General features: G+C 43.8%; 1 protein-coding gene across 1 annotated transcript; it reads right to left on the bottom strand.

Moving 5' to 3' along the window:
* ttll12 (tubulin tyrosine ligase-like family, member 12) lies at positions 1 to 25,171 on the bottom strand. The gene is made up of 14 exons (XM_079653693.1): positions 24,961 to 25,171; positions 24,212 to 24,378; positions 23,742 to 23,940; positions 22,893 to 23,052; positions 20,814 to 20,947; positions 20,063 to 20,139; positions 15,740 to 15,856; positions 14,045 to 14,239; positions 13,178 to 13,289; positions 11,855 to 12,006; positions 9,824 to 9,905; positions 9,157 to 9,225; positions 3,320 to 3,458; positions 1 to 369 (listed from the first exon to the last, which is right to left on the bottom strand). The coding sequence occupies exons 1-14, from the start codon at positions 25,105 to 25,107 to the stop codon at positions 218 to 220; spliced, it is 1,902 nt and encodes a 633-aa protein (XP_079509819.1). The 5' UTR covers positions 25,108 to 25,171; the 3' UTR covers positions 1 to 217.
* Positions 25,172 to 25,197: the final 26 nt, after the last annotated feature.

A 25,197-nucleotide genomic window follows, 5' to 3' on the forward strand; every position in this document is an offset into this window, starting at 1 on the left:
TTTATTAAATATCCAATCTTTATTGCCACTACAATAAAATCCTAGTTTATCCAAAAGTTTTATTTTTTTGTAATTTGTACATTCATTTGTAATCACTGCGTTTGTTACACCCAGCGTTTAGAGAACCTTGTCGGTTCAGATGGTAAATCAGTTTTAGACGGACACAAAACAAAGTGAATGTGACGCTGTATAAAAGAAAAATACAGCGTACAGTAGATCATGCGATTTGTGTGATCGGGCATTGCTCGGGCTGATCCAGGAACAGAGTCTGGAACATGTGGTTGTAGAAGTCGGGGTGGTAGAGGCAGGCCCTGGCACAGTCGGGGCTGAAGTTAAACTCCAGGATCTGAGGCTGCATGACGCGCTCGCCTGGCCCAGGATAAGAACACACACAGGTTAGAAAACAAATTAGAAATTCAAAGAACAGAACCACGGTTCATACACAAAGACAACAGGCAAAGCTACTTGGTATTTCAATAAACAAATTAACAGTATGTTTAGCTGTTTGTTAAGATTATAATATTTTTTCTTGCCGGTCAAGTGTCCGGAAATAATTTATTTTACCTGACAAATTTGAAACTTAGCGGTCATGTTTCAATAATAATAAGAATTGTGTAGCAGAGTTTCCGTTAGCATGTAATTAACGGACTATGACCGGATATGCTGATGTTTAAGACTCAGTTAATGAGAGTCATTTTCATATTTCTTCAGCTATGATCGAAATGTTCATTTTTCAATAAATGATGTGCTTCCACGGACAACATAATTATTACATTCAAAGAAACTTCTTATAGTAGATAAAGTACATTATTCAAAAGTTTACATTAACTTTGAATTAATTAATTAATTCTCTCTCTCTCGCTCTCTCTCTCTCTCTCTCCCGCGCTCGCGCTCCCTCTCTCTCTCGCTCTCCCGCGCTCTCCCGCGCTCGCTCTCTCTCTCCCGCGCTCTCGCTCGCTCTCCCGCGCTCGCTCTCCCGCGCTCTCGCTCGCTCTCCCGCGCGCGCTCTCTCTCTTGCGCGCTCTCTCTCTTGCTCTCCCGCGCTCGCTCTCTCTCCCGCGCTCGCTCTCTCGCTCTCCCGCTCCCTCCCTCTCTCTCGCTCTCCCGCTCCCTCCCTCTCTCTCTCTCTCTCGCTCCCGCTCTCTCTCTCCCACGCTCTCGCTCGCTCTCCCGCGCTCGCTCTCCCGCGCTCTCCCGCGCTCGCTCTCCCCCGCCCGCGCTCTCCCGCGCTCGCTCTCCCCCGCTCTCCCTCCCTCTCCCGCGCTCGCTCTCCCGCTCTCTCCCGCGCTCGCTCTCCCGCGCTCGCTCTCCCCGCGCTCTCGCTCTCCCGCGCTCTCCCGCGCTCGCTCTCCCCCGCTCGCTCCGCTCGCGCTCTCTCGCTCGCTCTCTCTCTCGCTCTCGCTCGCGCTCTCTCGCTCGCTCTCTCTCTCGCTCTCGCTCGCTCTCTCTCTCGCTCTCGCGTGCGCTCTCTCGCTCTCGCGCGTGCGCTCTCTCGCTCTCGCGCGTGCGCTCTCTCGCTCTCGCGCGTGCGCTCTCTCGCTCTCGCTCTCTCGCTCTCGCGTTCGCTCTCTCGCGTTCGCTCTCTCGCTCTCGCTCTCGCGTTCGCTCTCTCGCTCTCGCTCTCGCGTTCGCTCTCTCGCTCTCGCTCTCGCGTTCGCTCTCTCGCTCTCGCTCTCGCGTTCGCTCTCTCGCTCTCGCGTTCGCTCTCTCGCTCTCGCTCTCGCGTTCGCTCTCTCGCTCTCGCGTTCGCTCTCTCGCTCTCGTTCGCTCTCTCGTTCTCGCTCTCGTTCGCTCTCTCGTTCTCGCTCTCTCGTTCTCGCTCTCGTTCGCTCTCTCGTTCTCGCTCTCGCTCGCTCTCTCGTTCTCGCTCTCGCTCTCTCGTTCGCTCTCTCGTTCTCGCGTTCGCTCTCGTTCGCTCTCTCGTTCTCGCGTTCGCTCTCGTTCGCTCTCTCGTTCTCGCGTTCGCTCTCTCGCTCGCTCTCTCGTTCTCGCGTTCGCTCTCTCGCTCGCTCTCTCGTTCTCGCGTTCGCTCTCTCGCTCGCTCTCTCGTTCTCGCGTTCGCTCTCTCGCTCGCTCTCTCGTTCTCGCGTTCGCTCTCTCGCTCGCTCTCTCGTTCTCGCGTTCGCTCTCTCGCTCGCTCTCTCGTTCTCGCTCTCGCGTTCGCTCTCTCGCTCTCGCTCTCTCGTTCTCGCTCTCGCGTTCGCTCTCTCGCTCTCGCTCTCTCGTTCTCGCTCTCGTTCGCTCTCTCGTTCTCGCTCTCGTTCGCTCTCTCGTTCTCGCTCTCGCGTTCGCTCTCGCGTTCGCTCTCTCGCTCTCTCGCTCTCTCGCTCTCTCGCTCTCTCGCTCTCGCGTTCTCTCTCTCGCTCTCTCGCTCTCTCTCTCTCGCGCTCTCGCTCTCGCGCTCGTTTTCTCTCTCTCGTGCTCTCTTTCTCTCTCGCGTGCTCTCTCGCTCGCGTGCTTTCTCGTTCTCTCTCGCGCTCTCTTTCTCTCTCGCGTGCTCTCTCTCTCGCTCGCGTTCTCTCTCGTTCTCTCTCGCTCTCTCCCCCTCTCTCGTTCTCTCTCGCTCTCTCCCCCTCTCTCTCGTTCTCTCTCGCTCTCTCCCCCTCTCTCCCCCTCTCTCGTTCTCTCTCGCTCTCTCGCTCTCTCCCCCTCTCTCTCTCTCTCGCTCTCTCGCTCTCTCGCTCTCTCGCTCTCTCGCTCTCTCGCTCTCTCGCTCTCTCCCTCTCTCTCGATAGGGAGCGGTGCATACAAGGCGGTTTAGTCTCTGAACTAATTGGGTGTGTTGTACTCTAAAATTAGATCTGTGGCAAAACACAAGTCTACGATACTTTCACACGTTGTTCAGCTGGATAGACTAACCAACAGTTGAAGGGTGAATACAATTGCCGGAAGCAAACAGCTACAGTATAAACAAACTACCACAACCGGCATTTTTATGACACGTAAAGCTTCCGACGTTCACCAGAGGGCAGATTCCTGATGTGTTTTGTATCTTAGAACACAATGTGAGAATTGCTGTAAGCTTTTATTAACCATAGACCTTATTTTGGGACTTGAAGCTAATACAAAAACAAACAGACATTGACTTCAAGACAAGGGAGCATTTAGGACTCATGCTGCACCATTGTTTCACAGGTCAGTTGGGGGATACTATGCACCAGGCCCACAAATTGGGAATGTGAACCCTGACCCCAAAATCCTCTTATCAGTTGAAATTACACAAAGGAGCCTTATTTACTGGCCTGTGCAGAATTCCAGATTAGGCTCATTGTCTAACATTTTTAGCTGCTTCTTCACCATGCTGATTGCAATCGCTCACCTTTTTCCCCCGTACTCCACTTCAGCATGAGGTCTACGGCATAGATGGCCCGGGATGGCGGGTAGGAACAAATACCGTACGGAGGCGGTCGAGACGAGGCTGCCTCGAAGAACTCCCTGAACGCTTTAAACACCTCAGCCTGGGAGCGGTGGGAAAAGAAAGAAAGGGAAGTTTTATTGTGTTAAAATGTAAGATGTTACATATAATCAAATATTGTTAGAGTGATTGTTGTGTACGCTGTAATGGAACATTGTATAATGCTGGGGGAGCATTCAAAGTTCACCATGTGTTCTTCTTCTTAAGCTTTTTCTAACAATGTTTGACAGGAAGCAGTAAACACGTCTTAACCTACACGAGACGTAAATGATGAGTTATTTGTTATTGTAAGGTTGGTGGTCTTCTCCTTTTAAGGATTTTTTTTTTGTATGATGTGATTGATGATTTGATATGAATGATAAGTGTGACACGTTGGCGCCTGCACTCACAGTGTCGTGGACTGTACGCAATGCTCCGAGTTACTTTGCTCCGGTTACTTATGTTGCCGCAGATATTTCAAGGGGACCTATCATGCAAAATACACTTTTGTGCAAATATGATGTCTTTTATACATAAATATGTGTCCCCGGTGCGTCTGGGAACTCACGCAGCATCAGAAAATAAAACCCTCTCTTTTCCTCCGTACCCAAATCTTTTAAAAACGGGAGTACAACGAGCGGATACAGATTTCCATCCGAACTGATGCGTCCATCCGAGGTGACGTCGGCGGACCCACAGAAAGTTTCCATCAAAAACAATGCCTGAGGTGTTTTGGACATCTTTGTTTACATTAGCAAGCCTCACTAACACTCATATGGAGCTATTTCAGGGTCATGAGTTTTGATCATTCAAAAAAATACAATTTATTAAGTTTTTATCCTGAACTTTGAAAAATACAATGATGTATTCAAAATAAAATTAAGTATTTGAAATCATTTTTCAGGTTGAATTATATTTTGATTCAGCAATTTTTTGGAATAAAATATTTATTTTCAGATTTCACTTTTACACATATTTTGATATTTGAATCCTTGAAATCTTGTTTTTTCAGGTTTCACATTGCTTTTCACCTTCAGATCGTTTTTCACTTTCAGATATATATTTTTTCGCTTTCAGATCTATTTATCGCTTTCAAACTTTTGGCCCTGATGTTGCTTGGGGGGTGGGGCTTACCAAAGAGTAGTTTGGCATCCTGAGTGGCAGGCCTCCCTCTGTCATGTTGCCTTCATGGATGTTAGGTAGTGCGAGAAATATAACTCAATTCTTTCTCAGATACCGCTCTCCGTGAGACGGCGGAGGATGTGCGTCAGGTCCACCAAAACAACCTGCTGGCTCGTTGCGGATACGTCATTTCACATTCTAGCACAGTTTATTGGTATCAGTTTTGTTTACCACCAATCACGGGAGTATTGTGTATAGAAAGTGTTGTTATATTTCTCGCGCTACCTAACATCCATGAAGGCAACATGACAGAGGGAGGCCTGCCACCCAGGATGCCAAACTACTCTTTGGTAAGCCCCGCCCCCCAAGCAACGTCAGGGCCAAAAGTTTGAAACCGATAAAAATATATCTGAAAGCGAAAAAAATATATCTGCAAGTGAAAAACGATCTGAAGGTGAAAAGCAATGTGAAACCTGAAAAAACAAGATTTGAAACTGAAAAAATGATTGTTTTGAATGCTGTTAACGTCGGTCTGTACAGCAGCACTGCGCTAAACCAGCTGATCACAACGTTCACACGCGCTGTGGTCACGAAGCTCTGCACTCCACTACCTACCACTACCCCCCCACCCCCGTTGATATTCGCGATACAGAGGACTTCGTACTCCACTAGCCCCCCCCGCTGACATTCGCGATACAGAGGGCTTCATGGGAACTTTGAGGGGAGCCAGAAGTTGGAGTACCAAACACTGACTCCAGGTACTCATCTGAGTACCTCATCTGAGTACCTCACTGAGAAAGTTGTGTGCACCCCTGGTAAAAATTGTCAAATTGCTCTGAAGATGGGTAGTGATAGGTGATAGGAAGATTCCTTGTACAGCGTATTTCTCTCGCTTATTCATTAACGTAACACAGGTCAGAGAGGCCCCATTATCTCTTTGCTAATTATCAGCAGATGTACCCACGCTAAGTAAATTACCAAGGTCAGCAGAAGACCAAAGAGATCTTTATAAGATTATAATACAGTAAGAGAGAAAACATTGAGGTTCGTGTGTTAGTTCATGTAAGGAAAATTGTGTATGCTGTCATGTGCAAACGTATAGTCTTTGCTAATTGGATAATTCATATCCTGTGTAAGGGGCTGAGAGGCAGGGTAGTAGTAGGCACCTACATTCCCAACAGGTGGCTCCACCCTCTTCAAATTAGCAGTATTGGGAGCAGGGGTGGAGACCTCACACCTGGTGCTAATCACTCCCTCAAGGGAGACAAAGCACACAGAGTTGCTCAGTTGTGTTCGTCACACGGAGGGAGCAGGAGGCTCCCAGTGTAAGGAAACGTTTTGGGAAAGCTGGTAAGTCGGTTAGTGGCCCGGCTACGCTAGCCTTTGTTTAATGCAGTGGTTCTCAAACTTTTTCTATCAGGCCCCCCCTTTGGAGAAAAAAAAAGTCGGGCCCCCCCAACACAAATAGTCAGTGGCGGCGCCAGAGATTTATTTTGGGGGTGCTGTGGGGTAGCTTGACATTTCATAGAGGGTGCTCAAACATTTGGGGTTTCCCATTAATGTACCGGTCACTACAGTGGAATTTTCTACTGCAAAACTCCCCACGCAAATACAAAGTGTACCCGCGACTGTTACAATGAAGGCTCGATAATCAGCTCACGGTATATAGGTGTGAGCAGTGGTGAAGTGCTATTTTTATAGGAGGTGTGTGGACCTCACATAGGGGGGTCCGGGGGGATGTTCCCCCGGGAAGTTTTTTATTTTTAAATATTGAAGTTAAAAGCATCAATCTGGTGCACTTTGAGAGCAAAATGAAGAGATCTATGGATACATCTCTCAACATCTATATGAAACAGAACTGTAAGCAGATTTACTTTTTCTTTATGGATATTTTACAAATCACGCTTTTAAAATGTATTCTTTTTTTTACAGTCATATAGTATTTCATACCTCTTTTTCATCTTTTTTTTTTTTCATAACCATTTTTCATCCTGGTCTCTCTCGCGCCCCCCCCCCTGGCATGCCTCTGCGCCCCCCACTTTGAGAAACACTGGTTTAATGGAAGGTATTTTTGAGTTTGATAGCAATAAAATCTTTTTTTGGATTTGAACACTGCCTCTGTCGTGATTGCTGCACTACCACTTTCCTTTTGGGTAACCAGAGCCTGGCTGACCTGCAACCCCAAAAAGTTAAGTCTTTTAGAGAGGATAATGATGGAAAAATACATTCGGTCTCTGCCCTATGAGATCAAGAAAATGACAAGCCAGCAGAATCTAGCTAGTCTGAATGAGTTGGTTAACCTAGTGGAGAGCCACGTGGTCACAGCGGACCTGCTTAAGTCCACACGACCAGACACCGAGTGGGGCCGGAAAGTCAGTGGAGAAGCATCAAGGACTAGACGGGCACGAGAACCACCACGGGAACCAGAAGAGGTAAGGCGACGACAGTCCTACCTGCCAGAGGGCCAACCGTGTTGCTACCAGTGTGAGGAGACAGGCCACATTTCCCGGGACTGCCCAGGGAAGGATGAGCTAATGCCGATCGCCAACTCATCTGGTGCAAGGCCCTGCCACCTTCTTGACTCTTGCTGGGTACAGGAAAGCTCCCTGGCTCAAATGATACCAGTCAAAGTAAATGGAAAAGATGCAGAGGCGCTAGTGGACTCAGGAAGTGTGGTGTCCCTCATTCAACCCCACCTCCTCGACCATTTGCCATCTGAAGAGACTGTGCCCGTCTCCTGTGCCCATGGGGACACTAAATTATACCCCACATGCTTCATCCACCTTACCACGGTTAAAAGGCAGCTGTGAGCTGAAAGTGGGGGTGGTTCCTTCCCTACCAGTCCCAGTCTTGGTGGGGCGAGACTGCCCACTATACAAGTGCCTGCGGCACCAGAAGGAGGTGAGTCCCAAAAAGCCCAAGCGTGCCAAAGGAAAACGAGAGAAAGGACAAATTGCCACCCAGGGTACTTCTCTTCAGCAGTTCCCCAAAGTTGTGTGTGCTGTGCCAGAGGAGCAGAGAGGCAACCAATCTTCCAGTGCAGATGAGGCAAATGATAACCCTTTTGTTGCTTTTCCTGGAGACCTAAGCACAGGTGATGAGGAGGGAGAAGTCTCATTGCTTCCAAGTTTGAAGGGCCAGTTCGAGACCGCCCAGATGGAAGACCCAAATCTGTTGCATGCACGCAGCAATGTTACGGAAATAGAGGGAAAACCAGTTCCAGGAGTAGGTGAGCTTACATGTCCTCATTTCCTAATAAAAAATAATCTGTTATACTATGCCAAAGAGGTTGAAGGTCAGCGAAGAGACTTGTTGGTTGTCCCAAAACAATATGTGTCCACAGTGTTGCTTCTGGCTCACAGCCATGTCCTAAGGGCCCACCTAGGGTTTGAGAAGACAAGGCAGCGGATTGGGAGCCGGTTCCACTGGCCAGGGGTGGTAAGAGGTATAGAGCAGGGGTTTTCAATGTGTGGCATCTGGCATAGTGGCAAGGTCCCTATGAAGTGGCAGAGAAGGTGGGACAAGGTACGCCAACCTGGCCGTCACAAACCATCCCAAATATACCATGTTAACCTGTTAAAGAAATGGTACGCCCGAGAGGCACTGCTGTGTTGTTCTTCCCCGGTTGTGTCCCCCTCTTCTCCAGACAATGAGGTGGCCAAAGTTGAATACGGTCCATGGCTATCCAAAGCTCAGTTACAGCAAACCAAGGAACTGGTTCAGCAGAGTTTGGATGTGTTCTAACTAAGACCTGGACACACAACGATGGTGGAACATCAAATCCACACAGAGCCGGGCCAAAAGGTAAAGATGCGGCCCTACCGGGGGCCGGAGGAAAGACAGGCAGCCATTGAGCAAGAAGTGCAGAAAATGCTGGCTATGGGCGTGATTGAAGAATCTCACAGTGAGTGGACTAGCCCTGTCGTTCTGGTTCCAAAGCCAGACAACACCAACATGTTCTGTAATGATTTCTGAAAATTGAATGAAATCTCCAAGTTTGATGCGATGCAATCCTAAGCCCAGGATAGATGAGCTAATTGATCGGCTTGGGGAAGCCAGTTATATCAGCGTGCTGCTCCTCCGAGCTCCTCGAGCGTCCTCCTTGGCTCGCATCTCCTGTTGGCGGGACTAAGACACGAGGATAGGAGTTGAGGAGGGGAATCTCAGAAATTAGATACGGGCAGTATGTCTGCTAGTGTGTGTTTGTGTGTGTCCTTCCCCCTCTCCCCTGATTGTCTCCCTTCAGGTGCAGCCTCTCCCACGGGTGATCCCAATTCCCTAATCAAGGTCTGCATAAAGGCATGAGGGGGGGCTGCAGTCTCCCTTTTCCCCCTCCACACGGCCCTGCTTTTGCATGCCCAAGTTTCTGCTGTTTCTTTGTCGAATAATAATACAATCTTTTGTTCACTAACTCTGCGTTTTGTTGCAGCTTTCGAGCCAGTCGTAACAGAAGTTTAAAGAGAGACATAACATTTGGTTACTATTCTGGTTGAGGCTTAGGACACGCTGGAAGATAATCAGAGGGATTTATATTGGTATTGCTGGACCTGAACAGAAAACTATTCGTAATGAGGTGAGTTCCTTCATTCAAAAACATCCTGGAAGTGCCCCCCGTTAAAGGGTTCAAAGTGTTCACTTACTTCAACCTCCTTCCATGGATACAGCGGGTACTGGTTGTCAAACATGGGGATGAACTCATCGTAGTGCACCTAGAAACAGAGAGATGGTTATTGGTGTTACAGACATAACAAATGTAACAATTCATGAAAACTGATTCAAGCTTTTTTAGTTTTCATTTCATATTCATTCAACAGAGTACAATAGACCTCTGTTGTGTAACTCCCTTTCTCGGATCACTGATCACCCACAGTCTGGTCACATGGCACCTTGAGACTGATCCTCTTCCTGAGTGCTGAGATCTACTGTCTCTTGATATGTAAGGCTTACAGAATATTATTATTTTAATTTGTATATAACATCACAGCATTCAATTCTCTTATAATCATAATTTCCATAACATTAGTCACTAGGTGCCCCTACGTCATATAATCAGCCTGGTTGAGCCCTCTCTTCAGTTTGAGTTGTTGCACTCGGCTGTGGAGACATTGCTTTCTGTGTGCTTCTTTTGCAGAAGAGGATTAAAGACTCAGAAGGATAACCCTTTGACTAGTTCATTTCAAGAATTACCGCCACACAATTCTGACACGAAAAAGCTTCAGCAAGCCTATGATCTTGCGACCACAGACTAATTCTACAAATAAATAGTGTAAGGATGAATAACCAGGAAAGGCAATTTTTTTTATGAACCTGCTTAAGCTGCACCCCCTCAGCATAGTTCATGACGGTGAAGTGTTTCTGGTAATCATCAAAAGTGTCCAAGGAGAAAGGTCTGGATGGGAGAGAGAAATATCAGATTCATGTATGAGAAAAAGTTCACTCTGCATGTTAGGACCAACACATAAGAATAAGGTAAAGTCAAGTGTAACCTCTTGAATTTCTTGAGTCTTCTTGACACTTGTATTGTTTAAATACACACAAGCAGCAGGAGTCAAAAGACAGCATGTTGGTCAGTCTAGCACTTGAGTTCAAAACAGTTCCATTGCAAATGAGATTTCTTTAGACATAGGCCTACCTCTTCTCTGAGACAGTCACATTCCGAATGGGGGATAAGTGGCACAATAGCCTATAAGTTAAGAATGCTCACTTTGATGGCCATTATATTTGGAGAGGGAAATACTAGGTGGCTGAACTACATCACCAAATAGTCAGAATAAGAGTAACCCAATACAATCAAGTGTATTAGTTCTAAATTGCAAGCCTCTAAAACATAGTTGTAAATAGTACAGGTTTTATTGAAACTGGAACCTGAATTCAAAGTACAGTATACAATTCATCAAATAATTATGTGAGAGGTCAAGTATATAGATTCTAGAATATAATGTTAAATGTCAGGTTCCTCAGAAACGTTAGGGGACACACGTTGACATTCTGCACAGCAGGTGCAGGGGAAGTACAGGGACTGGCACTTTCTACTCTCTCCACAATTTGCATCTTTGCAATGCAAGTGAGTAATGTCTCTCACTACTGTAGGTGCAGGGTTTTTTGTAAATAGCACTGGTTGAATGGCCCCATCTCTGACAATCCACCCCTTGCCAATAGGACACCATAACAAGGGTTTGGGTTCGGGCTGTGACACCATATCGCTGTCTGAAACATTGCTCTTTACATGTTGTTGAAATGCATCCTCTGTTGGCGGCAGATTTTCAGAGGCTTCATCTGTTGTTGATGCAAATATGAACCTCAGTTCATCCAAGTTTGTGCACATCAGTCCAATTTCCTTTTTTCCTTATAGCAGAAGCGCAAATTCTCTTGCGACTGGCAAAGACTCTTCCAAGCTGGCTGAGAGTCCAAAATGGGCCAGATCTTCGAGCTCGCTGAGATGGGTCTTGAGTTTGGTGAATGCTGTTGTCTTTCCTATTCTGTACAAACTACTTGTTGCGCCACAGCCAGTGAGTGCACGACATGCTGGTAGACAGTTAGACATGTCTTTTCCAATTTTCTCACATATGGTGTTGATGGGGACAGATTTCTCTCTCATTCCATGGCCTGCATGCATGTACACTAGAGATGAACCAAACATGCATTTGCTTGCATAATATATGAGCAGTACTTCCACACCTGTGTGATCAGACCTCACAATGATGCTGGAATATGACTCTGCAAGATGTATGGCATGGAGCACCATCCTTTTGTCTGCCTCCTCCTGATCACTGCACAGTGAATTCAAACTGCTGACTCCTGCTGTGCAGATGCTCTTCACCTCCTCCCCTTCGTCAAATCCTGAGTGTAGTCTCTGTGGGGCAGTACAATATATGTACAAAAGTACAATTTCCATCTAAACTAAAGCTAAGTTTATAGGACTATAATTCAGTATTTTCTTAGTTAAATAATTGTCTGACTATGTGGTGATGTAGGACAGCCACCTGGTTCATACCTCAGCAAATCTGAAGAGGAAAAGTGTGATCATTCTCAAGTTATGGGCTTTTTTGTCACCTTTCCCATATTCGGCCTGTTCTAATTTGGTTCTTTTTCAGGGATTTGGGTAGTTCTAAAGAACAACGAAAAAAAAAATGTTTTCCCCCAAAATAAAATTTGACAACAATCAATTTCATTAATGGGAGATCCTAAAGATAAGAAAAATCATTGTTGTCATTTGTTCTACCTCGGGTAGGGGTATCTCGAAAAGCCTTTTTTGAGGACTTGAGTATCCCACATAACCTCCTGAGCCGCAGAAGCCACCAATGCATTGACAAATGCATGCATGCATGCTGTACCTACCTATTAGCAAAGCGCAACCAGAAGACGTTGTAGGCGTAGAGACGCAGAGGCTGCACAGAGTGCAACATCAGCATGTAGCGAATGTCAAACTTCACCATTCCCACCTCCTCTCTGTTGAACAGCACTGGGTCTTCAATGTACTTACACACCACCTGGAAAACACAGACACAGCAACACACAGAGTTAGAGGCTATTAAATAATAAAATGTAAGATTAATATAAATGCTTCCTTCGTATGTGCGCAATAACTGTTTCCATTACTTTAACTAAGTCAAATGTTTTGAGTAAAATAAATAGCGGAATGTTCTTATGGAGTGATTTTTTACAACCCATGGCATTTCTCTGTTGCAACACCTCACACTTTGAGCCCCTGCGTCAGCAGCACATGTGGTGCAACAACACCGGAAACCTCAGAAGCTGAGCTCCAAAAACAGGAAGCAAAGCTTGCATGTCACTTTTAGTTTTTCAAATTTGTTTACCCAATATGGGGTATACATCCTGTTTAAGGCAGCATATAAGAGATGCGAGACGATCACTTGCGTCCGACTGAACTTCGGCTGCACAGCCGACAGATGCCAACTTACCAAGGTAATTTCTTTCCAATAATTAAACCTAGTAACCAAGTATGCCGTGTGTATGTAAACCCAACCCTTGCCAACCATAACTCTCAATAAATAAAAAACACCTAAGAACTTCAACCCTAGTATCTGTCTCCTTTTTATTTTTTTACCCCACTGGGACACTTGGCCAAAGGAACTTCAACAAAATAACTAACACAAGCCGGTTGCTCCTCACGTTACAAGCAAATTATAGTATAAAATGCTACACAATGACCTAAAAAGTGAAGTCTGTTGGGAAGAAATGCTGCGACGAGCAAGCGGGAAAATAAGCTAGCTCTCTTAAGCCGCATTTCGACCACAGGTTTTAGCGCGGCTCGCCATGGCTCGGTTCATCTTTGCTCGGTTCGGCTCACTCTAAGCTGCGTTTCCATTACAGTTAGTAAAAAGGGTAGTAACTATAGTAACCATGCAGTGTAGGCATGTTTTCCTAAAGGTGAACCGAGCCATGGCGAGTAAAACCTGTAGTCGAAATGCGGCTTTAGTGTCACATTGGGTGCATCCACCAATTAAGGTAACTTTCCAAAACCTATAATCCTGCAGCTCATTAACACCTCACTTCACTCCATTCAACGCAGTAGGGGAACTTAGAAAAAAAATAACGTTTGAGTCTGGTCTGTAAAATGTTGCTTTTTTCTGTCCGATTAATGTACAAGGTCTCCTTAAGCAAGCTAGCTTCATGGCGTCTGTTTCTCAGCGAGTGTACCTTTGGTGTACTCTCTCTTTGTCTGATAATGTAGTCCAGGTTGTTGGTGATGTGCATGTCCAGTCCACGGGCCAAATTCCAGGGCTTACAGATCCAATGATTATCCTTCCCCCTGAAACACATGCCAAAACATCAACGTTGTACTTTAGTGCTCATGGATCAACAACATCAGTGTTGGGAAAATACTGAATATACTCTTTCAATATCAGAGTAGTACATGATAATAAAGGCCTAACTGTAACTGTGTACGTAACTGGATGTATGATTACATAGATGAAGCTCATGAGACACTGTTGTGAACCTACGATAGCTAGGTTCCAACGATTAACATCATGATTCAGCCCCTAGGGCAGTGACCATCAACTGGCGGCCTGCGGGCCAAATCTGGCACGGCAGACATTCTCATCCGGCATGCCCTGTGGCGGAGTGATTAGTGCGTTCGCGCCCCCCCCCCCACTCAATCTCGTGATTAATGTGAAGCACCGGAGTCCAACAGAGAGGCAGCAGCTGCGGGACAGTAGCCTGCGTACTGCGTAGCCTTCCCTGCCCTGAAGAAGAAGTGATCCATTGTTAGCGTGAAGAGTCTGCTTTATGCGCTCCGCAGTAACCCCAGTAGCCCCAGAGCCAAGCATAGAATACCGCTTTGAACCGGTATCCATGTATCTTGTGACTGTGTAACTCCCTCTCTTATAAGCATGTGAAGGACACAGGAACTAGTGGTACCATATGCTCTGTATGTGATGACTACTTCCATTCTTGCAAGGATAATAAATACATGCATCCAGTTATTGAAGCTCAAGCTGGTGACATGTGATATTTTTCTAACAATCAGCTACATATTTTTGGAAGACTTTGCAACATTCCCACCTCTGTTCTCTCTGTTTATAATGCTTGATGAATTGCGGCAGCTCTGAGTGGAGGTTAAAGGTCTCTGGGAGCCAATCAGGTTGTTGGCCGCATTTCGCCCTTCGAGCCACGGCAGCCATGCAGTCCTTCACCGTGATGATGCTCTCACAGGGAAACTGGTTCAGCATCACATGAGGTCGTTCCTCGCTCAGCTTCCTGTCAGAGAAGATGTAAAGACAATCGTATCAACAAGAACCATGATGTGGACTTCACACAATTGTTCTTGATATTAAATAATGACATGCTATTTACAGACTTTAGCCTTTTGGTTCAAATACTTTATCCACTTCCATGGGCTAAAGAGGAGGAACCTTACCCTACGTTATCATTACACTGTCTTTTAAAAAGACCCTTTCTGTTTAGCATTTCGAGGTTGCTTTTGTTTACACTTAAAAACACCTGAACAACATAAATAAATAGCATAATGTCTTTATCTATTATCTGTCTTAGTCTGTGTTGGTGGTCATGTGTTTAACATTTTTTTTTAATTAATCATTTTTGCTATCCTGCTGTTAAGATTGTATAAAATAACCTTTGGCAGATTGAATGTACTGGTCATGTGTTAGACTGAGTTTAGAATTTTTCCACGTATAACAACGTTAAAGTGCCAGCAAACATTGATGAAGTGTCATGTACATTTTGTTTTTTTGTGATTGCATGAACGTATTTTTCTAAATATTAACCTTTTACTGTTGCGACCTATTCTCAGATCCTGGAAGTCTTTCTTAATTCTTTGAGACACTAGGTGCTCTGTTGTTTAGGAAGGATTTATGACAACAGGAATAGAAGGTGGAGAGAAACAAATGGACTTCTATAGGGGGAAAAGTCCTTACATGCCATGTTTTTTTGTTTATTGCATTTGCCCAAGATGGTTTTGTGTGCCCTATCCTTGTCTGGATGTAACCCTTTCAAAAACTGTGCCTAACTGACTTATTACTTTCCCTCGTAAATCCTTTACATCCCCATAAGTGAATGTTTTTTTTTAATTGACACTGTTTGACATCATAGCGCTGTTATTTAAATGTCCCTGGTATTACATTGGTGACGTTAGCATAACCACTGAAGCTAGTCTGACTACTTGTTACAATCCTATTGTGGCAGATAATAGGACATTTTTTACCACATACTTTTCTGTGGATTGTTAATGGTCGTAGTCTGACATGAAAACTTGTTTATCATGTATTGATTACACCCGATAGCTTTAATAAAAGCTGCTCCAGAACTTAAGTTTTAACTACAGTTTACTTACAATGGCTATTTTTCTCCCCTTTTAAGGCGATGAAATTGGTTAATACCAATAATTGGGATTGTTTTTCTAACACAGCTTCATACCACAAGGTATGAGATGTTGAAGGTTACTGTCTGGGACTGGTGTGGAGGAGTTCAGTTTTAATGTTGATAAAGTGCTTTACTATCTCACACTGCCTGTGCTGCAGCATCTCTTTCGGGGGGGAGGGTGGGAAAAAGATCCTCTTGGCAAACAACTATCCCCTTATAATTATACCAATACCAATCTGGTTGTGTTGCTTCCCTTTTATTCCCCTAGCTCAGAAGGGAACGTAACACATAACCAAGCTAATTTCCTACAACATATCTTGTGTCTGAATGACAAAAGAGTTCCACAGAAAGCATGCTGTGTGTTGCTTTGTTGCCCACCTGTAGTCTTTGATGTGAGTATATCCCCAAATGATGTCCGCCTCCTCCTTGTCCTCAGTGAGCTGGAACCGCTGGTGTGTCAGGTTGTTTGTTACTTGGGACAGGTCGGAGTAAACCCTGAAACAGAGCATGGTAAATTATAGAAAGATGAGGTTAAGCAGTGGCAGTAAACCTTTAAAGGGTCAAGGGTGAACAAAAGGCCACTTTTTAGTGTTTTCAGGTCAAACTGTCCTTACATTCTCTAAAGTGAATGAGGTATACAGCTCACCTTACAGGCTGAGGCTTTCTTGTTTTATAGTCCTTCTACAAACAAAACAGTAATTCATAAGCAGTAAAAGGCATCCTTGCTGGAAGGATTCATTTTAGTGCTTTAAAATTCCTCAGTGTATTGACATTTGCAAGGTCAGCCACACTTAATCTGGACACCCTCTTCGATGTTAGCTAACGCATCGCAGTTAAGCTGTTGTTGCTTAAAAACGAGATTACACTTGAATGAAGATGCTATCTTAATACGATTAATTGAGCAGCTCTTTTCTTCTTGCACCTGCATTTTAAAGTAATATTCTTAAGCTGTAGCTCAATATGTAAAGCGACATTACAGGGTTTTGAATCCCTCTAGCACCATCAATGGAAAAAACACTAAATATCTTTGCAGATCAAAAGGGAGCAGGATCGAGGTTAGGTGCCTTGCTCAAGGGCACCTCGGCAGTGGCCTCTGAGGTGAACTGGCGCCTCTCCAGCTACCAGCTTCGATCGGGATGTGAACCGGCGACCCTTTCAAAGTTCAAGGTTCAAGGCTTTTATTAGTCATACGTATATAGCTACAGTGTAGTTATGACAATGAAAATCTTAGGTAACAGACTCCTCCAACGGTGCAACACGATAAAACAGGAAAAATAGTGCAAGTTAAAGTAACGTGTTATAGCATCCTATATATCCACTTGATATATAGGATGCGTGTTAAACTTGAATGGATGAGCCAATGTTTTCCTCTTAATTATAGAGAGGTTTTTTATATATATATATTCCTAAAATGATGTCCCATTTTAAGTAGAAGTAGATTAGCGCAAATGGTCTTTTCTTCCACTTTTGTGTTATAAGGTGTACCCATGTTAAGTAAATTGGTAAAGTTCAGAGGAACTCCAAGAGAGGGCTTCCTCAGATATAATACAGTTAAAGTCTTGTTAGTTAGTAGGGGTGTAACGGTTCACAAACATTTCGGTTCGGTACGTACCTCGGTCTTTAGGTCACGGTTCGGTTCGGTAAGTCTTCGGTACAGCAGAAAAAATGATCACAAAACATAAAATATATATATATTTTTATTTTTATTAAACTGTTAATAATGTATTCACTCAAATAAATACGAAATATAATAAAATAAACATTAAGGTGCAGCATTTCGATGAACTGAAATAATCTGTATTTGAACTTTACTGTACTAGTACTCACAAAACAAATTAGTTAGGTTTTTTAAATTATTATTAAACTGTGAATATTCACTCAAATAAATACAAAATATAATAAAACAAACATTAAGGTTCAGCGTTTCGATGAACTGAAATAATCTGTATTTGAACTGTACTGTACTAGTACCTAAGCAGCCAGCTTGACATTATGACTTGCTTGTCATTGTATTTTCATGTTTTTTTAAAGAAAAATTAACTTTGCTTGCCGAAAGGGCAGATCTGCTGGAACTAACAATGTCTCCTGCTGTGGAGAACACCCTCTCTAGGGACAGAGGCAGCAGATACAGCCAGGTAGCGCTTTGCTAACATGGCAACATAAGGATATTTGGCGTTTGTAATAGCTTTGGATCAGTCTGAACTTTTTGCGAGTGGTGGAGGCTTAAATGCTAGTGGGAGTTGGATTTGCACTTCAGTCTTTTTTCTTTTGGTACCGGTGATATTCACGTTTGGGTAATGCCTTTTCAAATGAGTGTGCAAGTTTGATGTATTGCCAGCCGCGTAACCTATTTTAGTTGAAAAATGCCGACAAACAGCTTTGGTTCGGTCCACTTGTCTTTGTCCGTCATCCTTGTACGTAACTGCGAAACCAAAATGTCCCAAACCGGAGACTTCAATGATGCTGGAGGATTTTCGAGCTCAACTTGATCTGCATTCGCCATTTCAACAGTTGCTCAAATTACTGACTAAATTTGAACGCATCCCTGTGACCAGCTCTCATAGTATGCCTCTCGTCCAATTCAATGACTTGCTCGCTCTGACGCGTTGAACCCGATGTGAGCAAATTACTCTGAATGCTGCGACGCAGCACCCGAGATTACTTCCAAAAAGTTGTTCACGTTCTCAATTTTTTACGTTTAACGTTATATTGTTTCGGTACACTTCGGTACACATGTGTACCGAACCGAAGGGCCCGTACTGAATAATTTCGGTACGGGTACCGTTACACCCCTATTAGTTAGTGGTTCATATCCAGCATGCATTAGCTAAGAAACGATAAGGATGTTGGTGTGTTAGTTAATATAAAGAAATGTATGTGCGCTCATGTGCAGACGTATATATATATAGTTTGTTAATTGGATAATTCATATCCTGCAAGACTCCTAAAGATGTCTGGAGACGATCGGGTCACACAGTTGGAGGGACAATGGTCGTTCTGAATTATCAATAGATGTATTCATTTTAAGTGAGCTGACTTCGAGGTTGGAGGAAGTTCAGAGAAGGCCTTAGGGTATGGGAACAGTTAACCTTTGTACGTGAACTAATCCTAAGAATGTCATGAGACGCTGACGTTGAAACATATAAAAGTATAGCTTTCAGAGAGGCAGAACATGTGATATCGTGTGTTAGCTAATGTAAGAAGATGGGGCGAACCAGACGGAGTCTACGGCTGATGACTCATTGCCTAGGGTTTGCCCAGAAGTGAAACCGGCCAATGGAGAACTACCAACTCACTGTCTAGGGCCCGCCCAGGAGTGAAGCAACCAATTAGAAATATGAAGGGAGGAGCAACCGACACAACTCCTCCCCCAGAAACTGCATGTAAGCTGTCCAATATTCATGCTCGACGCACTCTTCTGACTGGCTGTCGTGATACGCATTATCACACGGTGGTAGAATTGAGCCCAGAGTACTCTGTATTTTGTATCTTTGCTTTTACCATTAAAAACAGATTATTGTCTTATCCTTTATCCTGGTGCTTCGAATTCCTTCTTTTATAATTTAACCAGCTCATCAAGGGACGCGCGGAGCCGAGGTGGGCTTCAGACCACCGTCCTCAGCGCTCCAGCAAAGTAAATACAAAAAAAAAATAGCGAAATAGTGCAATAAGAATCTATATACAAGTGATTGGAATATGATATATTAGACACATCATTTCTAAGGAACAGCCAGATGAATGTTATGGATGTTGTTTCAAAAGTTCAGGTGTTTAACAGTCTTATGGCCTGTAGTATGAAACTGTCCCCGACTCTGGTGGTTTTAGTCCGGATGCTGCGGTACCGCCTGCCAGACGGAAGCCCATTTGAGAAACACCTCTGAAGTGCTGACGGCCGTTGACAGTTAATTTAAGATTCAGCGACAACTCAATGTTTTTGCAATTTTACCTCAAATGTTTTCATATTTTTCCACCTCAATATTCAAAAACATTAAGAAGACTGGCTCTGCCATAAGCTCCACACTGGAAACTTATCAAGTTGTGGGAGAGAGGTGAAGAATGAGCACACTGTTGAATAGATAACCCTGACCTCCCCCACTAGCTAGCTACTGCAGACAGCTGCGCTATGTCTCCGTCCCATTTCAATGCTGGCCTTGGGGAGTGCTATCAGGAAAGTCTGGTGCAATTTGATTGGGATGTGGGTCAAAATGAAAGGATATAAAGTCATGCCATCCAAGTTTATCATCTTATTTTTGATGTTCACATTCAAGGTCGGAGACAGTCAATATTTCCTGCAACACCTTCCCTTGTAGCCTGCTTCTTAAATTTTTTTTTTAATTTAAACTACATTCCACCGTTTTCCTCTTAATAACACAATATTATGTGCTCAGACTAACTCATTGCATTTTAACTACTTTGCACACTTGTTTAGTGTTTATAATATCCTTTGTTTTTAGATAGATATTTCTTAAGGTATTTCTAGTAGTAGATTTCTCTATTATAGTATATTTTAACATGTTTTGTGTATTTTATTCAATATATTCCATAGATATACATGTTCCTGTTGTTGATATGTAAATATGTAATTGCTACTAACTCATGTGCAAGGTCTTTTTAACATGCTGCTGTAATAAAAGTATTTCTAAGTTTGGGATCATTAGAGAGTTTCTAACAATCTCTCTAATGTTGATCTGAGAGACTTACTTGAGAGTTTTGTCCTCGGGCACAGTGTAGGGTTGGATCTCCACAGGAAGCTGCTCCTTGTTCTCCAATGCAATGTTCTGGAGAAACAGAAACAGAGGGCTTTAATGACCTAAAATGTCTTGGATGAATAAGACTGTATCCTTGTGGGAATGAGGTGTGACCCTTTGCTTTAAAAAAGGGGGTTTTGATGATGAGGGATATTTCAACTACATACAGCTAGATGTCGGACGAAGATGTGTCAGAAGCAGGGATACGGTTTTTGGCTGTAATCCCTGTGGCATTTTTTGAACAGCGTAGAATAATAGAAATTATATGTATGTGAGCAAAAATATACATTTTTCTGCGTAGAGAAAAGTTAAGGGGTACGAGAGAAAACCGTGTATTCCTGTAAATAAACTTTTACTTTGAGAATACAATATAACTCTGGTAGATAGTCTGTGTAAGACTGAAGTCAAACCGAGGAAGAGAACAACAAGGGAGTTGTGTAGGAGTCAATTAATCATGGAACTGGAATGCAGTTAATGGCTTGGAAAGACAGGGGGTGAAACAAGAGTGGGGGTGAAACAAGAGGGGTCATAATTTATAGGTGCTTTTAAGCAGAGGGAAAAAAAACAAGGTCAATGTCCTGTTAATATTATAATACTCTTAAAATGACGACACAATATGTCTTGGAAAGCTAATAGATAGAAAGCATTGCTTATATCAACTCATTTGTGTTGTCTTTTACATAAAAAGGTGTTGAGTGCCTCACCTCATAGTACAAGTCTGGGGGCTCAGACGTGACACTGCTGACCCCTTCTAGATCAACTGGTACCCATGGTAACAGACGGCATCGCCTCACCAGGGGGTCCGTTTCTCCATATGTATAGTCACGGGTTACTTCATCTGTAGAAATAAGATTTGTTTGACACAAAAACTTTGAAAAGTGAGGGGGACACAAAACAGGGGTCTGTGGGGCCTCCGCAATGGAAATGTGTTCTCGAGTTCCTGCCTTTCTAACAAAATATTTGTTAGGACTATGGTGCAATCCAAGACAAATGTGTAGTGTATAATGCCTGGCTAACTTATCTAGTATCCTATCCATGTGAACCTACTTTATTTGTGAGTGGACCTCACATACTCTACGGGTGTCCGGTGGCATGCTCCCCTGGGAAGATATATATATATATATATATTTTTTAATGCTGTCAAAACTATCGCGTTAACGGCGGTAATTCATTTTTTGATTTAATTGCGTTAAAATATTTAACGCATTTAACGCATGTACAGAATGGCCCGCCCCATACATCCCACCAGTGGCAGCGCTGGGGTAGGCTACAGCCGTACCAAGAAATGGCTTAGCCCAACCTTAGCCCCACCATGAAAAATGATGTTAAAGTAAGCAAAATAAAGTCCGCCAACTCGCAGAGTAAATTGGACAGACAGCAGTTAGTAAGACTGATTTCAGTAGCCACTTGTCTGGAAATACCGAAGACTAGAAACGGTTTTGAAAACGTTTGTCACGTAGTGATCGTCTTCTCAATTGAACATCTTTGATAATGTCTTCTGGCCAATCAGAATCAAGATAACGGCGTGGTGTTGTTGCAGGAAGTCCTGACGGAGAATACTTTTGCTGTAGTACAACTCTATACATCGATACAACATTACATGTTGATAGAAATCAACACGTAATGAAATAAGACCCCACGGTTTGATGATTGATAGGTGTTTGGGCTGTCTTTCATTTTGACACACAGAACAATGTTATAATAAACATACATACATACTGTATGTTAAACTGATATATCCGCCTTCTTTCCTTTATCTTTCCATTCCCACAACAATATAGCTACATAAAGAAATGGTATAATTTGGACATAGTTCGAATGGTGATTAATTACCGTAATTTTCGGACTATAAGCCGCGCCTTTTTTCCCATTTTTCGACGCTGCGGCTTATATAACGGTGCGGCTAATCTATGGATTTTACAGGTTACAGTCTACCACCTTTAACCCTATGGGCTCTATGGCCGGTCCGCGCCCCCCACCTTTAAGCGGCGGGCTCCAGCAGGAAAAGCTGGAGGCCGGAAAAGAGTGAGACAGGTAGCGCGCAAAAGTAAAAGTGGAAGCGAGAGTGGTACGAGAGACAGAACGAGAGCAAGACAGACAGACATTACGAGAGCGAGACAGTTTGTCCCCGTACCACTGGTTGAAAACCACTGCTGTAGATCACTGCCGGTACGTGCCCTGCGAGCGCACCGTTTAAGTTTGAAAGTTGAAAAGTTTGTGTGTCTGAAACGCTATGTGATACAGTACAGTTTACACAGCACAGTACATGTTCTGTAGCTACTATTGCACTAAATGGTAACACTTGAAAACGTTATGCAAATATTCAACTTGTTTGTTGAAATGTTAATAAATGGGAGCTTCCTCAAACAGCCATCTCTTTCCCGACAATCCCCTCTGTGCACGAACCCTTACATATGGTAATTAAACATCAAAACACCTGCGGCTTATAGTCCAGTGCGGCTTATATATGTACACATCATTCAATTTAGCTGCTGCGGCTTATATTCAGGTGCGGCTTATAGTCCGGAAATTACGGTAATCTTTAAACTGTGATTAATCTGATTAAAAATTGTAATTGTTTGCCAGCCCTAGTTTTTTTTAAATGCTGTCTGTCTGTCTGTCTGTCTGTCTGTCTGTCTCAGCACAAGGGGGGATGGGGCGTTTAAACCCTGAGGAGGAGAGCAGTAGCATCTGTTCAATATTTACCTTGTGTCTAAAGTACTATCTTATCTTAGGCCTGGCTAAGATAAGAGTAGCCACTGAGTGTGAGAATACGTGTTCACCTCCTTCCTGCAGGTCATGCAGAGGCCAGAGCAGAGTGTAGGCGAGCCCCCCCTGCATGTAGAAGAAGGGGGCCATGCGGCAGCTGGGCTGGTCTGAGTGCTGCACCCGGGAGCCAAACTCATCCATGATGTACCACACCGGGACTTTGTCCTCCGGAGACTGCACCCGAAAACACGGAGGAGAACAGTGAAGTAGACGACTGAGACTCTACTACGTCCACCATGGTTTGCTTTCCATTTCAAATCATTTATAAGATGTTTTAGAATTTGTATAGTTTTGTGCGCATTTTGACAATACACAAACATAACCAACCACCAATTATGTAGAGTATAGGAAGAGGCTTCAAACCTACTGGGCTTATTTAAAGGGGACCTATTGTGCAAAATCCACTTTTTCACGTCTTTTATACATAAACATGTGTCCCCTATGTGTAAAGAGATTCTGAGAGTTTCAGGAAAAAAGATTCTCTCTTTTTGTCCTGATCCATTTATATAAAAACCTGTAGGAAATGAGCTGATCAGATTTTGGCCACTTTATGATGTCATGACGATTTTTTGGGTAAACAATAGCCAATAACCTACCAAGGTAACCCCCCCCTTATCACCTGAATCTAAAGTAACAGACAGAGAATCAACCCTTTTGAAACAGGGCTGAAACAGAGGGGTTTATGGGATGCTACAATGCATGATCTGTTTGGTATTTCGAGCCAAACACTTCAGAGACATGTTTTGTATATATCTGAGTCCTATAATATATTGATGAAAAACAGTATAATAGGGGACCTTTAAAGTATTCGGTGAACACAAGATTAATATACATAACTGTTGGTATAAATTAATAGGACGTACCCCCTCGGAGAGGTTATAAGTCTGGTTGTACTTCCACATGTCCTCCATCACCAGCTCCACTGTGTCTGGGTCAGGGGCCTCGCCGTGGAAGTCCACCCCCATGAGGGCGGCCATTCTGGGCAGCAGGCCGGGTATCTGCTCCAGCTGCTGACGGCACTGTTCCACGCGGTACGTCCAGGCGTGATCCACCAGGAACACACTGCAGGCAGCGGAGAGGAAGGTTGACAAAGTTCAGGTGTGTATGATTTTCAAAGGCTAAAGATGTGGCTTGACACAAAATGTGTTATTTTGAGAAATTCAATTGTGAAATGAAAAAAGACTTTGAAAAACTGAACTTAGAAGTGAAAACGTTCATAACTTATTAAAAATTGAATCCAATGCAAATAGGTTATTATTATTATTATTATTATAGGTTACATACTGCTAAATTCTTCTGTAGAGTGGGATTTATTGGCCTGTGGCACCCTCACCTGGTCGGCTCAGAGACCTGCAGCCCACTGTCCCGGGTCACAACCACTTTACAGCTCATCCCTGTTCCTGGGTTGACCCTCTTCTTCTCATTCTCTTCATTCTCCTCCTCTTCCTCCTTGTCTTGTTGGAGCTGCATGATGCCAAAAACTTCCCCAGCATCATAAATCTATGATACAAAAAATGTAGATTGGAGTCATTATTTTCACATGTTACTTACCAGACTCCATTAGCGGATTTGTCCATTTTAGTTTTGCCTGCTTCTCATTTTAAAAAGGGGCTCTTCAGTAACACAGCTTTGAGGTGATACATATAGTATTAGTTACTTTCTTCAACTCGGCATACTTCAAATACCCCCAATAGTTACTTTTTAACTACCCGGTAACAAAGGTAAACTGAAGTGTAAAACATCTATAAAGACAGACATTTAATTGAAAAAAAAGGCAACATGTAATGCCGAATAAACTCGGGGAAAGTATGAGTGTAGGTAAAGATAAGATATGCCTTGTTCAAAGTGTAAGTTTGCAAACAATAAAGGAAAAGCTCACTATTCAGATTTGATATGCGAGTTTGCAAAATATCTTCCTCTGTGATAAATCATGTTTTAATTACATAGAAGCCGGGTAACCAGTCGTAATCTAAGGTTTTGCTTATTTTACATAAAAACATGATATATAATCTGTAATTATTTGCGGAGTCGGCCACTAACGGCTCGATAGTGACTTGTGCGTCTGCGTTAGCAGGGACAGACCTCGTTGGTGATTTTGTCATGCAGGCTCCTCCAGTAGATAAGAGGGATTCCGGAGGACTGCAGGGCCCCGGCATGGAGGGCCACAAAGTCTCTGAAGTCCTCGTCCTCGTCCTCGTTTCCATTCATAATTAAAGTGTTTGTTGTCATTCGGCTCGAGCAGATAGCACTCACGTGGAGTTGGATGGAGCAAACCCGGAAGTCTGACAGCCAAGCAAACAGTGCATTGTGGGAGATTTA

The sequence above is a fragment of the Notothenia rossii genome (genome assembly GCF_949606895.1).
Source record: "Notothenia rossii genome assembly, chromosome: 10".
NCBI lineage: Eukaryota > Metazoa > Chordata > Actinopteri > Perciformes > Nototheniidae > Notothenia > Notothenia rossii.